The sequence below is a fragment of the Drosophila biarmipes genome, chromosome 3R (genome assembly GCF_025231255.1).
Source record: "Drosophila biarmipes strain raj3 chromosome 3R, RU_DBia_V1.1, whole genome shotgun sequence".
NCBI lineage: Eukaryota > Metazoa > Arthropoda > Insecta > Diptera > Drosophilidae > Drosophila > Drosophila biarmipes.
In genome coordinates this window covers 26224461-26238353 of record NC_066616.1, presented here as the reverse complement: position 1 = coordinate 26238353, position 13893 = coordinate 26224461, and the positions used below count along the sequence as shown (strand labels likewise).

At 44.5% G+C, this 13893-nt stretch overlaps 3 protein-coding genes across 4 annotated transcripts; 1 reads left to right on the top strand and 2 right to left on the bottom strand.

The window, feature by feature from the left end:
* Positions 1-3759: 3759 nt before the first annotated feature.
* Positions 3760-5871, top strand: LOC108024729 (8-oxo-dGDP phosphatase NUDT18). Its single transcript, XM_017094825.2, has 3 exons — positions 3760-4337; positions 4388-4655; positions 4754-5871. Exons 2-3 carry the CDS (start codon positions 4406-4408, stop codon positions 5524-5526), a joined length of 1023 nt encoding a protein of 340 aa, XP_016950314.1. The 5' UTR covers positions 3760-4337; positions 4388-4405; the 3' UTR covers positions 5527-5871.
* Positions 5872-5972: 101 nt separating this feature from the next.
* LOC108024728 (putative tricarboxylate transport protein, mitochondrial) lies at positions 5973-10227 on the bottom strand. 2 transcript variants are annotated; one of them, XM_017094822.3, is made up of 3 exons: positions 10121-10227; positions 6898-7248; positions 5973-6832 (listed from the first exon to the last, which is right to left on the bottom strand). In XM_017094822.3, exons 2-3 carry the CDS (start codon positions 7221-7223, stop codon positions 6205-6207), a joined length of 954 nt encoding a protein of 317 aa, XP_016950311.1. In that variant the 5' UTR covers positions 7224-7248; positions 10121-10227; the 3' UTR covers positions 5973-6204. The 2 variants fall into 2 exon arrangements, with proteins under 2 accessions (XP_016950311.1, XP_016950310.1); XM_017094821.3 differs by lacking the exon at positions 10121-10227 and adding an exon at positions 8414-8575.
* A 65-nt stretch (positions 10228-10292) lies between these two features.
* On the bottom strand, positions 10293-13364 carry LOC108024627 (fatty acid-binding protein, muscle). The gene is made up of 3 exons (XM_017094667.3): positions 13206-13364; positions 10671-10942; positions 10293-10607 (listed from the first exon to the last, which is right to left on the bottom strand). The coding sequence occupies exons 1-3, from the start codon at positions 13273-13275 to the stop codon at positions 10557-10559; spliced, it is 393 nt and encodes a 130-aa protein (XP_016950156.1). The 5' UTR covers positions 13276-13364; the 3' UTR covers positions 10293-10556.
* Between the last annotated feature and the right edge of the window lie 529 nt (positions 13365-13893).

The following is a 13893-nucleotide window of genomic DNA, read 5'->3' as shown; positions in this document are numbered from 1 at the left end:
TAAGTCCTTTAGATAAATCTAGATGATATTATAAAGTTCAAATTACGAACTAATAAAGAACATACCAACCCATGTCAAACTTGTGCCATAACTATTTCCCACAAGAAAAGATACTTAAGGCGAAGTTTAGTTATAGAAACGCTTGTATGAGTATCTCTTCGCTTGATAGCCACTTCAACTGGTTTCGACTTACGCAGACTTTGTATTAGCAAAGTTTCCGCCACGGAAGTTCGACTGTATTTAAGAGCAATTCCTCGACTGCTATTTGGCTGACCGCACCTGTGGTCGCAGCTGTACATCCATATGTGTGTGTTGCTGTGAAAGCCTGGCTTGGCGTATAAAAGAAAGCACGTTATTGCCAATTTAACTTACATTGTGCATGTGTCTTTAAACAAAGATTTATGTACCCACTTGCATGCGAGACTCGCTCGAGGAGCTCCAGACCGCGTTTCTTGTGTAGCATACATTTGAGGGCGAGTTTTGGGTAGGTGGGTCTGGGTTCTTCCACGTTCGTAGAGCCGAGGTCAGGTGTGCGGGCAATAACTCGCTATAGATGGGTACGTGGGGGGTGCCCACTTAAATCAGCATAATGATATGCACTTATTGTTGTGGCAAATTTGCTGCGGAAGTACTGCGAGAACCGCACACGATGGGGCCGAGAAGCGGAGGTTCCTAATCCCGGGGATCCCGAGAATAGCAGGCCATCCTGGGGGTGAGCTCACCTTGCCTTGCTCAACCGCATGTCGATGTCGATTTCTTCATTTGCCTAATACGAGTCGACGCCATCATTAATCTAAAATATGGCTCACACACACGCACCCACTCCCACGCACACACTCACGCATGGCGTGCATGTAATTATGCTGGAAACAGTGGCGTGGAAAAGGAGGGGGTCGCCCAGGAATGCTGGGCCCAGGGATGGGGTTGGCGCTGGGTCTGGGACTGGGGCTGGGGCAGGGGGATTCCCACCACAGAGACACACATTTGCGTAAGCCTTGTTAATCGTGACAAAAGCTTATTGCGGGTTATTTGGACTACTTGTTTCGCATCCGGCGTTGGCACAACGAAAATCAACATTGCCACATGTAAATACACACATCCACATACCCGCCGTGCATATGTCTGCGCACAGAGAAACAAAAAGCGAGTGCTTCGAACGCAAAGCGGTTACACGCAGTCAGGATTTGATTTCATGTTCGCATGATTAGGGATTTTATGTCGGGCCGGCAGAATGTTTCAAATAAAGGGCTTATGAATTTGTAAAGTGGTCTGGAGCATAAGGCTCATTACGGAAATTCGGCTTTATGTCAGGATCTGGCAGGCGCAAAATGCGGCCGACAGCCCGATAATATTCTGTAAGTTATTACTTTCGTTTCTCATCATAAATTGTATCTCATAAATACGCTTAATTATTTAATTTTTTTAGAATTAATAAAGCAACACTACTTTTAATATTCTGTAGTTCTGTAGATTAGGTCTGTTTCTTATTATAAATTATGTCATATGTTATGTACGTCTTATTATGAAATTATTTTTCAATGTTTATAAGCACAAAGCCGCATTACTATTATATAAAATCCAAAGGGGCCAGTAAGTATTGAATCTTAAAAATACTTGAAATGACATCAATATATTATAAATAGAAATACTTTAGGATAATGAATAAATATTACAAACTTCAGTTTTAATATACATATATTATAATTTAATTTAATATATTACAACATATTCTGTAAAACTATTTTTAAAATTTAAAAAAAGATTATATTAAGGAAAACATAATTTTAATGTATCATCCGTTCTTAAATATTAAAACCTAACTTTAAATTATAAAAATAGAAAAATTAAAAGATATATATCTATGTTTTTCATGTAACATCTAAGAACAAGAGTTTCCTATACCTTTTCTCGAGTTTTCTTTTTTCTCCAACTTGTATAGCCCTTTTTCTCGCAGTGCACAGTTATGTGTGCGTATTGGCCTGTCGGTTGGGCCTGTCATCTGAGAGGGGGGAGGACGCCAAGGAGCGGGAAAGGAGCTCGCGTCACTTGCACACATAATAAACATTTTAAACATTATTCTCGTGTTAAGCAGCTTCTTGGATTGGTGCTGCCGTTGTTGCCATGGCGCTGCTGCTACTGCTGCTACTGCTGCTGCTGCTGCTGTTCGTTTTCGGTGAAATTTACGGGTTTCAACGAATAATGGTGCATGTGGGAAATGAACGTTTTGTGTTCGCTTTTGCCTGTCATCATACAGCCACGCAGCAGAATCCGCTCGCACAAACACTGGCACATTCCGAAACACTCGCCACTTTATCAGCATTTTACTTTAGCCGTTATTACCAGAGATCCACTCACAGTACATTAGCACACCCACACACAAGCCCGGGCCACCCCCAGCCACCCCCCGAAAATTCTAACAAGCAAACACCATCACTACATTCGCAGTCCTCGTCCTCACGCATGCATGTAAGGCTCTGCGAGGTTGCGACTCTCCAAGGAAATTAAAAAACAACTAAAACAAATTAACAATATAATGACAAAAGTCTTATGTGAACTGGGGCCAAGGAGGGGTTGTGATGCAGAGGAGAAGGCAGCTGAAGTAGGCCTAAGAGGGAGTGAGGTAATGGAAAAGCACGGCGAGAAATCCTATCATAGATATCATACTTTCATTATCCTCTCTTCTTGAAATTCTTAACAGAAATATGAGATTAAACAATAAAATTTCAAAGGAGAAATATGAAGCAATAAGAATAAAAGTTTTTACATTTAGAAATTTGAATAACTAGAATTCAAAATTAAAGTTTGAACTAAATTGTTGCATACTTTTAGACACTTTTTTTACTTTACTACGATTTCGAACCCCTCTCAAAATGTGTGGTTATAGATAGATATTCCCATCATATATTCCCTGCTTCTGTTCTAAGTATGTCAACTAATTGATTTAAACACCTTCTGATGGTGTTGTCCTGGAGGCCAAGCTTTAAATAAATTATAAGATATGCCTGAGAAGATTTGTGCTGTGTAGGCAAAACTCAAGACCCTGGATTAGGTCTCGCAGCCAAATGGCAAATCAAGCATTTGCACAAAATTGAATTACCTACGCAGGCGGCCGCGTTTGCAGGCCCATTACCAGTAGTCGAAACACCACATCCCCCTGGAATCGAAGCCACCAGCAGCACCGCCCATTCGGGTGGTCCGCCCACGTTAAGTATACGCCGTGGATTCGGGGCAATTGGCACTTTTGCAATGGCAACCGGGAATGGCAACGGCAATGCTTTTAATGATGATCGATTTGGGTAAACAATGAAATTTCCGCATTCAAATTTTATTGCTGGCAATCAGCGAGGCTTCCTGCGCACAAACGCAACGCACACAGGCGTCCGCCTGTCCATATGCCGGATGGGATATGGGATGTGGGAACTGGGATATTTATAAACGATGCGCCTTAATATTAATCTATGGCGCAACGCCTGTTTGCTGTTTGTCGCCTAAATTCGCAGTGAAATTGAATGATGCGTGTCGTCGTTGAAATTAGCATATAACATGTACATTATCGCATTGTTGGTGCAACAACAGGCTGAGCAAACAACCGTCGAGTGTTTGTGGTTAATGAAATGTTTATAACCGTTGGGGTTGAATTAAATTTAAATTTAGCCAGTGGGACCAGGCGGGCCATTTAATACCAAACGGCCACAGGCGCTATCAGGTATTTCCGGCCCATGGTCACACTAACGAAGGTAAACAAACCGCAGAGTTGCCAGACCGCGCAGTGGCCACTCTCCTGCGTATTTACTAACAAAATTACCTGTTCTTGGAGAAGTTCTTGCAAATCAATTAAACTGGGCCTTAAATGGCCGTGCAATAAATAAGTGTGCAATAGCAATAAGCACCGATCGATAAACGGCGATCGGCGGCCAAGAAGAACGGCGAACAGCTGGCGCAGACGGAGACACATTCCAATGCACTTTCTCCCGCAGAAAACCCGTCGAGCGGCTTATTTGACATCCATTTCGATATCAATACAGAGAAATAGAGAGAAATAGCGAGCAATAGAGGCCACAGCACCTGCGTGGCTCTGTAGCGACAGCAAGAACAACCAGCCACCAGTCGATTGCCATCGTCTTGGCCACTTTTATTGGGCTTTATAGCCCGCAGTCAGTCACATACCGCCCGTTCTCGAGTTCGCCACGATTCTTTAACAGCGTTTCTCAGTTTGCGGAGCACTCCCCAGAAATCGTAATTTGCATATTAAGAACCGGAGATATATGCTGAGATTCCGACTGGGCGTAGCATGTTCAACGAACTGAGTCAGCCGCCTTGAAATTCTGCGCTGAAAAGTGAGTACTAGTACCAGTTGCACACCGAATTTCTAATCATCTTCGTTTAGCAAAACAGGCTTGGAGGGATGGCTTCGATTGTGGAGAAAGTGCGTCGCGTCTTGGACGCCAAAGATCTGGGCGACATCACCACGGAGCTGTGCGACTTTTCTCTGAAAGAACAGAATGCCACCGCCGAGGCCCAGGGAGTACAGCCCTCGTCAGCCTCCGATTTCGTGCCCATTCTCGGCCAGACAGTCACCTACATTGTGGCCTGTGTGCTGATCAACGAGCACGACGAGCTGCTCATGATCGAGGAGGCCAAACAGAGCTGTGCAGGTGAGGAGGGTACTCCAAATGCCAAGTACCAAATACCAAATACCACATACCCAAAACCACACCTTTAGAACCCGCTAACGTTGCACTCTATTGACCAGGCAAGTGGTACTTACCCGCCGGCCGCATGGAGCGGGGCGAGTCCATCACTGAGGCAGCCGCCCGGGAAGTCTTCGAGGAGACCGGTCTGAATGCCGAGCTGACCACTTTACTGGCCGTAGAGGCTGCTGGTGGCTCTTGGTTCCGCTTCGTGCTCACGGGACGCATCACCGGCGGGCGACTTAAAACGCCAGCGGATGCAGACGCCGAGTCCATCCAGGCGAGGTGGGTTCGCAATCCCAAGGAGGTGCCTCTGCGAGCCAACGATATACTCAACATCATTGACATTGGTCGAGCCTACCACCAGGGGCAGAAAGTCGCTATTACCCCTTCGCCCTGGCACGGCAACATACTGCCCACACGCTACTCCCACAAGCGGAACTATCTGCGGGTACTGGCCGTGGCTCGGAAGCGGGCTCACAACTCGCTAAACATCCTGGTAAGCGAGAAGAATGCCCACCACTTCCCCACGGTAGAACTGCATCCGAATCGCAGCCTGCACTCCACACTGCGCAAATTTATGATTGAGATTTTTGGCGCGGAGCTGCCACAGCACAGACCTCATGGTTTACTTAGTGTTGAACACTCGCCTTCGGAGCAGGAGAACAAGGATGGTATATGCCTGAATCTGCTGGTTGCCTTCAGACCGCCCCTGGAGGAAATCTCGCTAATCGGCAAGTGCATTTGGCAGGAGCTCGGAGCACCACTCGATGAGATGTTAGGACGCATTGTCAGCAGCAAGAACGCCTCCATTCCGCTCAACGTTGTGCGCTAAATGCCTTGTAGTTTAAAACTAGAGTAATCTGTCCTTATCTATGGTGCAAGCAATCTATCCGTTATTAGTTGCAATTAAAGATAACCCCGACAGATGTCTGCCAGATATCCGACTGTTACGTAATCATGTTTCCATTTTACGGTGCTAATTATAGGATTGCGTAGGTTAGTCTCGAGCTAACATACGCTAATCTGTCATTAAATGTCAAGAAGATATACATAGTACTAAACAATCCCGCTACCCGTTTCTTGGTGAAAGATCTAATCTTGTTTATCCTAGTAGTTACAAAGAAAACGTTTTTACTATTATATAGTATCAATTAAAATATTATCATTTTAATGCGAATGCGAGTTGTTTTTAGTCCATTTACTGACTAGTCTTTTTGTGAATTGAATCTGTGTAAAATTAATACCCCAACCAAACTTTTGATTTGAAAACACCAAATGTTTAAACAGATATTTCAGATTTAATGCAATATTTAAAACAAGCTGTATAATTTCTATAACTATATACCCACAATGGGTATACATGTTTATAAAATGCTTTCTTGGAATATGTCACGGAACTAGAAACTATTGCAACAGCCGACTAGGTCAATGGATATAGAGAAAGAAATGCACGTTGGGTTTGGGGAGGGGGTACACCTAAGTAACTAAGTCGCAGGACCGCCCGCTGCGGTTACACCCACACCTTGTTGAACAGATCCATGAAGGAGTCGTAGATCATGAAGGTGATGGCCACATCCAGACACACACGTCCCAATCGGGGCACAGTGCCCTTGTAGAAGGCGGCGGGTCCCTCGTTCTTCAGGATCTGCAGAGCACAATGGGCAGTGTTCTTGTACTTGGAGGCCTCCAGGCCCTGCATCCTCGTCTTGACCACATCCAGTGGTGTGTTACCGAACACAGAGGCTGCTCCGGCAATGGCTCCGAACGCTCCCACCACCAGCTTGGGCACCGGCTTGTTGTGATCCTCGCCCTTGTACAGATCCTTCAGAGACTCCAGTACAAAGAATCGGATTGCCTGGTTGGATCCCTGCTTCAGGATGGTGGCCGTAAGACCCTTGTAGATGCCAGAGACGCCCTCCGCCTTGATGATCTGGCCCACTCCATGGGCGAAACCCTTGAACTTGGGGTTGGCGCTACGCTGGTCATTGATGAACTTCACCTTGATGGTCTCCATGGGGGTAACTGCAACGATGGCCTCGCAGACGCCAGCGCCCAAGCCGCAGAGCAGCTTTCCGGAGTTGCTCAGTTGTCCGCGCGAGTCCACGGCGTTCGATTTCAAGAACTCAAAGGCGCCGAACCTGGAAATAAAAAGGGATGAAGGTAAGGTTCAAGAGTTTTTGAACTCATTATGATGGGAATTTACCTGGCGGCAGACTTGGGAATGCTGCCGTAGACAAGGACACTGAGACCGCGGTAGAGACCGAAGAATCCTCGCTGCTGTACCGTCTTCTTGACGCAGTCGAAGATTCCATTGTACTTCTTGCCCGCTCCCTTCTCGTCCAGCTGCAGCTGTGTCTTCACGTACTCGGTGGGGTAGGTGATGCAGATCTCGATGCCGCCCGTGATGCCTCCGGCCACAATGCCCTTGAGACCCACCTGTCCACCGGCTGGGGCCGCAGCTCCGGTCTCCGACATCCAGGGACGTCGGCGGTACGGACTGACCAAAGCCGAGATGGCCGAGCGATCCATGCTGACTGGGCTGGTGGGAAGTTAGCTGGGGAGGGAAATGCATTTATTGTAATAGGCGGAAAAATAGTTCTGGCTTTCCCCTGGATTCCAGCTGATTTCTGCTCTATTGGAAGTTATTTATACACCATTGTTGTAGGCAGATTAACAAAAATAGAATCGATTTGCGTGGGAGCAGCGGTTTGAATATATGCACTCAGATTTACACACAAAAAAATAAAATAAATGATCATAATAGAGGAAAGAATATTTTTCCCAATAGTTCTGTTAGGAAAAAAACAAGAACGGAATAGTAGAAGACATATAGCTATTGTTTTGATGTCTTGTCTTATTTATAGAATCGCTTTTGTTTTTATAAAATATATATTTCCTCATAGTTCAATATATCGAATTGAATTGGTTAGGAAAACTTGAAGTCTTAATTGCAATCGCAATCGTGAATCGCGCCTCCGTACCCATATTGACCTAAATATTCGTATCAAATGTTTGTTCAACTGCAATTCTGCCTCAGTTATGCAATTGTCTAGGGGGAAAGGAATAAACTTTAGAAGATAGATGTTTTGATATTCTAGAAAACCAATTTGTCGATGGTGATCAGTGGTATTATTATTGGTAGTTTCCATTAGTGTAATCAATGGCTCTCTATTTCTTTCCTCCACGCATACTCATTTATCGCCCCGAAATTTCACCTTGAGGACAAGGTTCAAAACAAACTGGGAACGAAGAATCGGCAAGCCAACACAAACACTAACCGAATGTTAGAAAATCTCAATAGTGATTACTTAAGATCTGGTGATATAGTCGAAGTCTGGCGGTTTGAGTGGGAACGGCGCTATATCAGCGGGCTCGTTGGGTGCGCTCTTTGCACTTGACAAATTATATTGTTTCAGAGCGGTTACATAAGTTTCGCATGACCATAAATAGTAATCGCGAATTTAAGTTCATAATTATTCATAATATACCGTTGCTTAAGCCACTTTCCGTATCGGTCTGGAAATCTGGATAAACATAAACAATGCCTACTGATAAGTCGGCACTGGAAAGTGCCTAACGACTTCCACTCACACACAAGCGCTTGATTAAACCCACTCCCACACACACACACTGATGCACAAAACCCACTTTTTTGCAAACGTTGCACTTAACTTGTGCTCATGGAGCATGCTTTTGATTTGAATTCTCTTACTACTCACATTAGAACACAGAAAATCGGAATAATTAAATTTTTGGAATGCCCAGCAGCAGAGAAGAGAAGGCGACAGAGAGCTCGGCGATCGTGGACAGCGGTTGAATCTCAACTGATCGGCGCCACGAAAAAATTCCATTTTCCAATCGACGAGCGAAAGCGTTTACTATGCTCCCCATAAACCGAATACGGTGATCCCTCTAATAAAGGAACACTTAATTATGTGAACCAACCCTAGAAAAAAACAATGCCTTACTTTTAAATTATAATATAATATTTTTTGGTTTCGACTATTTCAACAATACTGTAAAGAAATTTTTTTGTTGAACTCCAAATCTTATCAATTTACTTTTACGAGAGAGCCCTGTAGTTCCAATGGTCGGCGTTTTGTAAACAACGGTCTCTCCAGGGAGCGGTATCCACTCTCCCCTCACTCATTAATTTACACGGCAAAAAAAATGTAATGTTTTCTATAACTATTAAGATAGTTTTGAAAATAATTGATGTTTAATGAAAACTTATAGCTTCATATTCAAACCGATCTTTAGAAAAATATACATATTTTAATAATGTGGAGAAAAATCGTTTTTAAATTTGAATCACTTTATTTAGTTCACTGAATAATATTTCCGATTCAAGTGAATCCTTTTTCTTTCTGTGCAGAGCAAGCCCCAAAGTAACGGCTATGGCGTGATATTCATTTTTCTTGGGGATCTCTCTCTCTCTAATCGGAAACCCGTTTGGCCAGCAACAACAAACTGGACAAAGCTTTCGGCCTGGAAAGCTCCGGCACAGAACAATAACAATAACAAGAACCTTTGACTTTGTATTTTTGAATCCGAGAACGCCACAAAGTAGACCAACTTTTTTTCCTCGGCGATTACACAATGAGTTCACACACACAAGGCGCGTAGTCCACGCACACCCACGCGACGGTTATATCCAGGTTATCAGTCCATTTTAGTGCCACAATAATCAACTCGATAATGGAGCCGCAGTTTTCAATTTATAACGCCTAATTGGGGAGCTCTAAAATGTTTATTATTTACCGACTGACGCAACTGGGAGTCATGCACGTATTTCTAACGCTGCCGGCAAACCGTGAGTGTTAACCCGAAACGCGGCGGACAGTGTGGCCGTGCTGCCCACTCTCCGGTGATAAGGACTGCGCCTGCGCCGGGCCCCCGCATCCCAAGGATGCCACCCACGCTTGTGGCACGCACTCAACCAACCCACTCACAACACAAAAGCCCCAACAGTGCAGTGTTTCCATCCCAATTAGCCAGAGAGGCTGAATTCGCGAATGAGTCGCAGCTGAAACGCGTGGGAGGCACTTCCTAAAAGTAAGGTTTAGAAATCCATTCAAACTTATGTCCCTCCACACTCACAGTAGAGCTTCCATAAATGATACCAAAGGTGTAGGGAATACCAGCCTTTGAGACATTAAGCTTGTAGCAAGTCGATGTTTATCAATGTAGTTTACTTATGATAACCCTACTAAAGCTAAATTGTTGCAAACTAGTTGTGAAAATGGAAAATCGTTTTAAAAAAGTTACTATATATAAGTAGAGAGAGTAGTAAGTCCAAATCCTATTGTTATTTGACTAGATACTTCTTTAATTTTCACTAGTAATACTGCACTAGCACCAAAATTCGATCTGTACTTCTTTTGATATCATGGAAGATAATAAGAGCACTTAGAATATATACTCACAGCTGGCCAATCAGGGGGATGGTTGGGAACACAAAGAATTTACATGTATAAAACGAAACATTAACATAACTTTGATTGATACGTCTAAGCACCTAGTACGCAAACCACTTTTACAAACCCTTAGTGATCGTGAATAATAAACTCAAAGTGCTGAAGAAAACAAAGTCCGGGATTTGTAAAGCACTTCAGTGTTGTAGTTTATTCAAATGCATTTCGGAAATTGGTCCCCGAGAGCGAGGGGTAATCTCAATCCCACCTACACCGAATGCGGGTGTACGGGTGCGATTATAAATTAACATTGGGCTGAGCGTGCAGTTCCTTTTGGTTTAGTTTACTTCACTGTTAGTCAATAACAATAGTGGCTATCTGAGTTAGTTGCAATGCATGTAGTCGTTTGGTTAAAGTTATAGATCAGTCGTGGACAGCTGCCGATCTCTTAGACGGCCTTGTAGACGCGCACGCACTTCACGTTGCCGATGGTGAGGGTCTGTGGGGGAGGCAGTGGGTCAGTTAGGTTGGGGTGATGTTATAGCCAATGGAGAGTGCTTACGGTGATCAGCTCGCCGTCGTTGAACTCGCGCACGATGGTGGTGGGCTTGTCGCCCTTCTGCTCCTGCGTCAGCTTGTTGCCATCCAGGGTGATGATGCTCTTGACGTTGCGTCCGTCCAGGGTCTCCTCGTCGAACTCCTCGCCCAGCTTGAAGCTGATGGCCGACGTCTTGAAGGTGGAGGTGGTGGTCAGGGTGTACGTGTCGCCCTCCTTGGTCACCTCCACAGTGGGGCTCAGACTGTTGCCCATCTTGCGGGTCACCAGACCAACGCCTGCAAGTGGAAGAGCGAAAAAAAGTTCAGAAATCAGTCAAACTAATGGCATGGGAAAGTAAGGAAATCAAAGATCGGAATAAGAGATGAATTATGAGCAGACTGCACATAATTGAATTAGCCCAACAAAGTCGGGGACCCCGAGGCGGCCACAATGCAAATCATATCATATTTAATTAAAAATAATAAAGCCGAGTCATGAAGTTCCCTGCAGACTCAGTCGGAACGTCAAAAGTCGTGCTCAAGGTTAACGAACAATGCGGGCCGTCGCCTCCTCCGCTGCCTCCGGGCTTATCAATTGGCAAGCCCCTCTATATATAGATCGAGCGAGATTCTACCTTATCTCGGCACTGCATCCCACGCACACATGTATGTACAAGTGAACATGTCATTTTCCAAGCCTATACTATACTTGCGGTCAAAAACAAAGGTTTTATCTTTGAAATTTGAGCTTTGTTACTTATTTGTGTTCTTTATAACGATTTGAGTTGAAGTGCTTAATGTCCAGTCTGTCCAATTTTCAAATCGTAAAGTTCTCAAGTACTGATAGTTACAAAGAGTTATAGGGGTAATAACATCATCGAAAGATTAGGTAATTCTATCATTATAAGATTGCCAGTTAAAGTAATCATTCAATCGTGTTAAAATAATTACTAGCATTTGGTTCTTGATTTTATAGTATTCATAATTTCTGCTCGGTACTTATATTTACTTTGTATGTGAATCATTTCTACTCAGAGTCAGTTCCGTTTCGTTTTGTGCACTTTATATATATCGGACTTGAAAAACAAAACATGAATCACAAAGTAAAAACTGATTTTGAGAGGTAAGCACGTATGGCCTTCTTATATGTTCCTCTATAACCTCTATTGCATCGAATCTAGAACAATACTCGGCCATCAGACCATCAGGGGGTTCCAATCAATTATGTTCAATTATGTATGGACCAGATACTCCACCACAAGCTTGTACCTTTGCCCAGTCCCATCGAGTCAAGTGTCAACTGCCGCGGCGCTATAAGTTTCCAGGTTCCCAACCATGGGAACCCAGCAACTGTACCAGAGATCGATGTATATGCACCGTATGTGGCAGGAGAACCTTGAGTAGATTAGACTGGCCTGCAATGGCGAACTGTGGTCTATGATAGGGCCGCCTGCCCAAAGTGCAAAATCCGTAATCGCGCCTAATTATCGTGCCCATTGGCACATATAGGCATATAGTTTATCGCATTTATATACGACAGCTGATAAGTGCGGCGAGGCCCCAACGACAGGTTCAGTTCGATTTGTTTGGGTCTGAAAACTGAGAGGTACGTGGCTCTGGGACCAAGTCTAGCATTAAAATCGAAACCGCAAGGTATAGGGGAAATGTTCTGGTGAACCGGGGGTCTGGTAAATAAAACCGGGCCTCAAAGCGGCGCGCCATCTCCGGTTTCCAGCTGTATCCCATCGCCCTGACGCGTCCTTCAAGGGGCGTCTAGACAGGAACACCAACTATCCGTTGATATTATAATATAATACTTATTTTATTAGAGAAATACATTTTAAATTCTGTAATAGTCTTAATATCTTTTTAGTATAGTTTGGACTAGCTGCTGGGCCAAAGATCGCAGCTATAAAGCTTGTAGTCAGTACAAAGGTCGGTGAGAAACTTTCCCCCAAAATCTAGTACACAAATACACGACACCTGTCGCAAAAGCTAATGTCATCATGATGATGATGAGGATGGTCGGATCCCATGGAAAGACAGAAGTGACTCAAAAGGGGAGCAAAGTTCAGAGCCCACACTTAATTAGTTTTTGGGTTTACGGCTCCCCAGATAAGCCTTAACGGGGCTTTGCACTCTGCTTCACAACGGTACATTTGGGAAAGGAGGTGAGAAGGAACACGTTTTTTGCAGCGCGTGCATCATCTCTTTTTTCTGCTCCTGCTCTCTTCTTATTGATTTTCATCTCACACTTAGGGAGATTTAAGCAGGGGCGGAAGTGCTGTAGAATGTGGAGGGGGTCTCTTGAAAGTGCAGCGGTTTTGAATAATGGCATTCATTCATAGTTAGCTGTTCTTACTCTCTCCTTTTTTACTCGCCTACCCCCTTGAGCCACCCCTGGCTGTTTTGCACACTAGTGCTAAAAATGCCGGCCGGTCGATTTTGGTGGCGTGTTTTCGGCTTCTTACTCTCCCTCCTCTCTTTTGGGCACTTTTTTTTTGGTTATTACTCTATTTTCACCGCATTGCGTTGAGGATTTTTGGCGCTGGACACTTACCCAACTCCTTCATGTACTCATCGAAGTTCTCGGACTTGTCCAGCTTGTACTTCTTGCCAACGAAAGACATTTTCGGGGATTGGGTTTAATCTGGCGATTTAGACAAGACGTTCACTTGAAAGTTTCGGAGCGAATAAAAAGCTTTGCCTCGCGCCGGCTCTTTTATACGCTCGCGCTGCGTTGCGGCGTTGCCAGATGCGAAGTGTAGTTCGAACGCTCTCTCTCTCTCTGCCTCGCGCGGCTTTTGAATTTTCGTTTTTGTTTGTTTGCTTGCTTGTGGGTTTGTTTGTTTGTTTCTTTGGACGCTCGCTCGTCTCTCGAGAGTGAGCAATAAGCGGAAACATTTAATGATGGCTCCGGCCGAGCATCGGATTACCAGATGCAAAGCCGCCAAGGTGCCGAAATGTCGGCGCCAAACACTGAGCGCTCTTACATAAAGCAGCTTTCTTAGGCGCTCTCCTAAAATGATTAATATTAACATGTTCGGATCGTATAACTACACATATGTCCATAGAACCGCACATTGACCGCGCCTTATAAACGGCTAATGGGTCCGACGTGCTACTACTATCCGAAGTATCGTTCCGATTCTGCGGCTGACCAGCCCCCCTTGCACCTTGGCGTGATCAATTGGCTGCAGCCTAATTGCCTCAAAGGCGCCGGCCTGAGGGGCGGTACATAGTCTGGT

Coding starts and splice junctions, on each gene's coding strand:
- LOC108024729 (XM_017094825.2), top strand. CDS start 4,406: ATGGCTTCGATTGTGGAGAAAGTGCGTCGCGTCTTGGACGCCAAAGAT. Junction 4,656..4,753: donor GGCCAAACAGAGCTGTGCAG/GTGAGGAGGGTA, acceptor TCTATTGACCAG/GCAAGTGGTACTTACCCGCC.
- LOC108024728 (XM_017094822.3), bottom strand. CDS start 7,223: ATGGATCGCTCGGCCATCTCGGCTTTGGTCAGTCCGTACCGCCGACGT. Junction 6,833..6,897: donor ATTCCCAAGTCTGCCGCCAG/GTAAATTCCCAT, acceptor TTTTATTTCCAG/GTTCGGCGCCTTTGAGTTCT.
- LOC108024627 (XM_017094667.3), bottom strand. CDS start 13,275: ATGTCTTTCGTTGGCAAGAAGTACAAGCTGGACAAGTCCGAGAACTTC. Junction 10,943..13,205: donor TGAGTACATGAAGGAGTTGG/GTAAGTGTCCAG, acceptor TTCCACTTGCAG/GCGTTGGTCTGGTGACCCGC. Junction 10,608..10,670: donor ACGACGGCGAGCTGATCACC/GTAAGCACTCTC, acceptor CCTCCCCCACAG/ACCCTCACCATCGGCAACGT.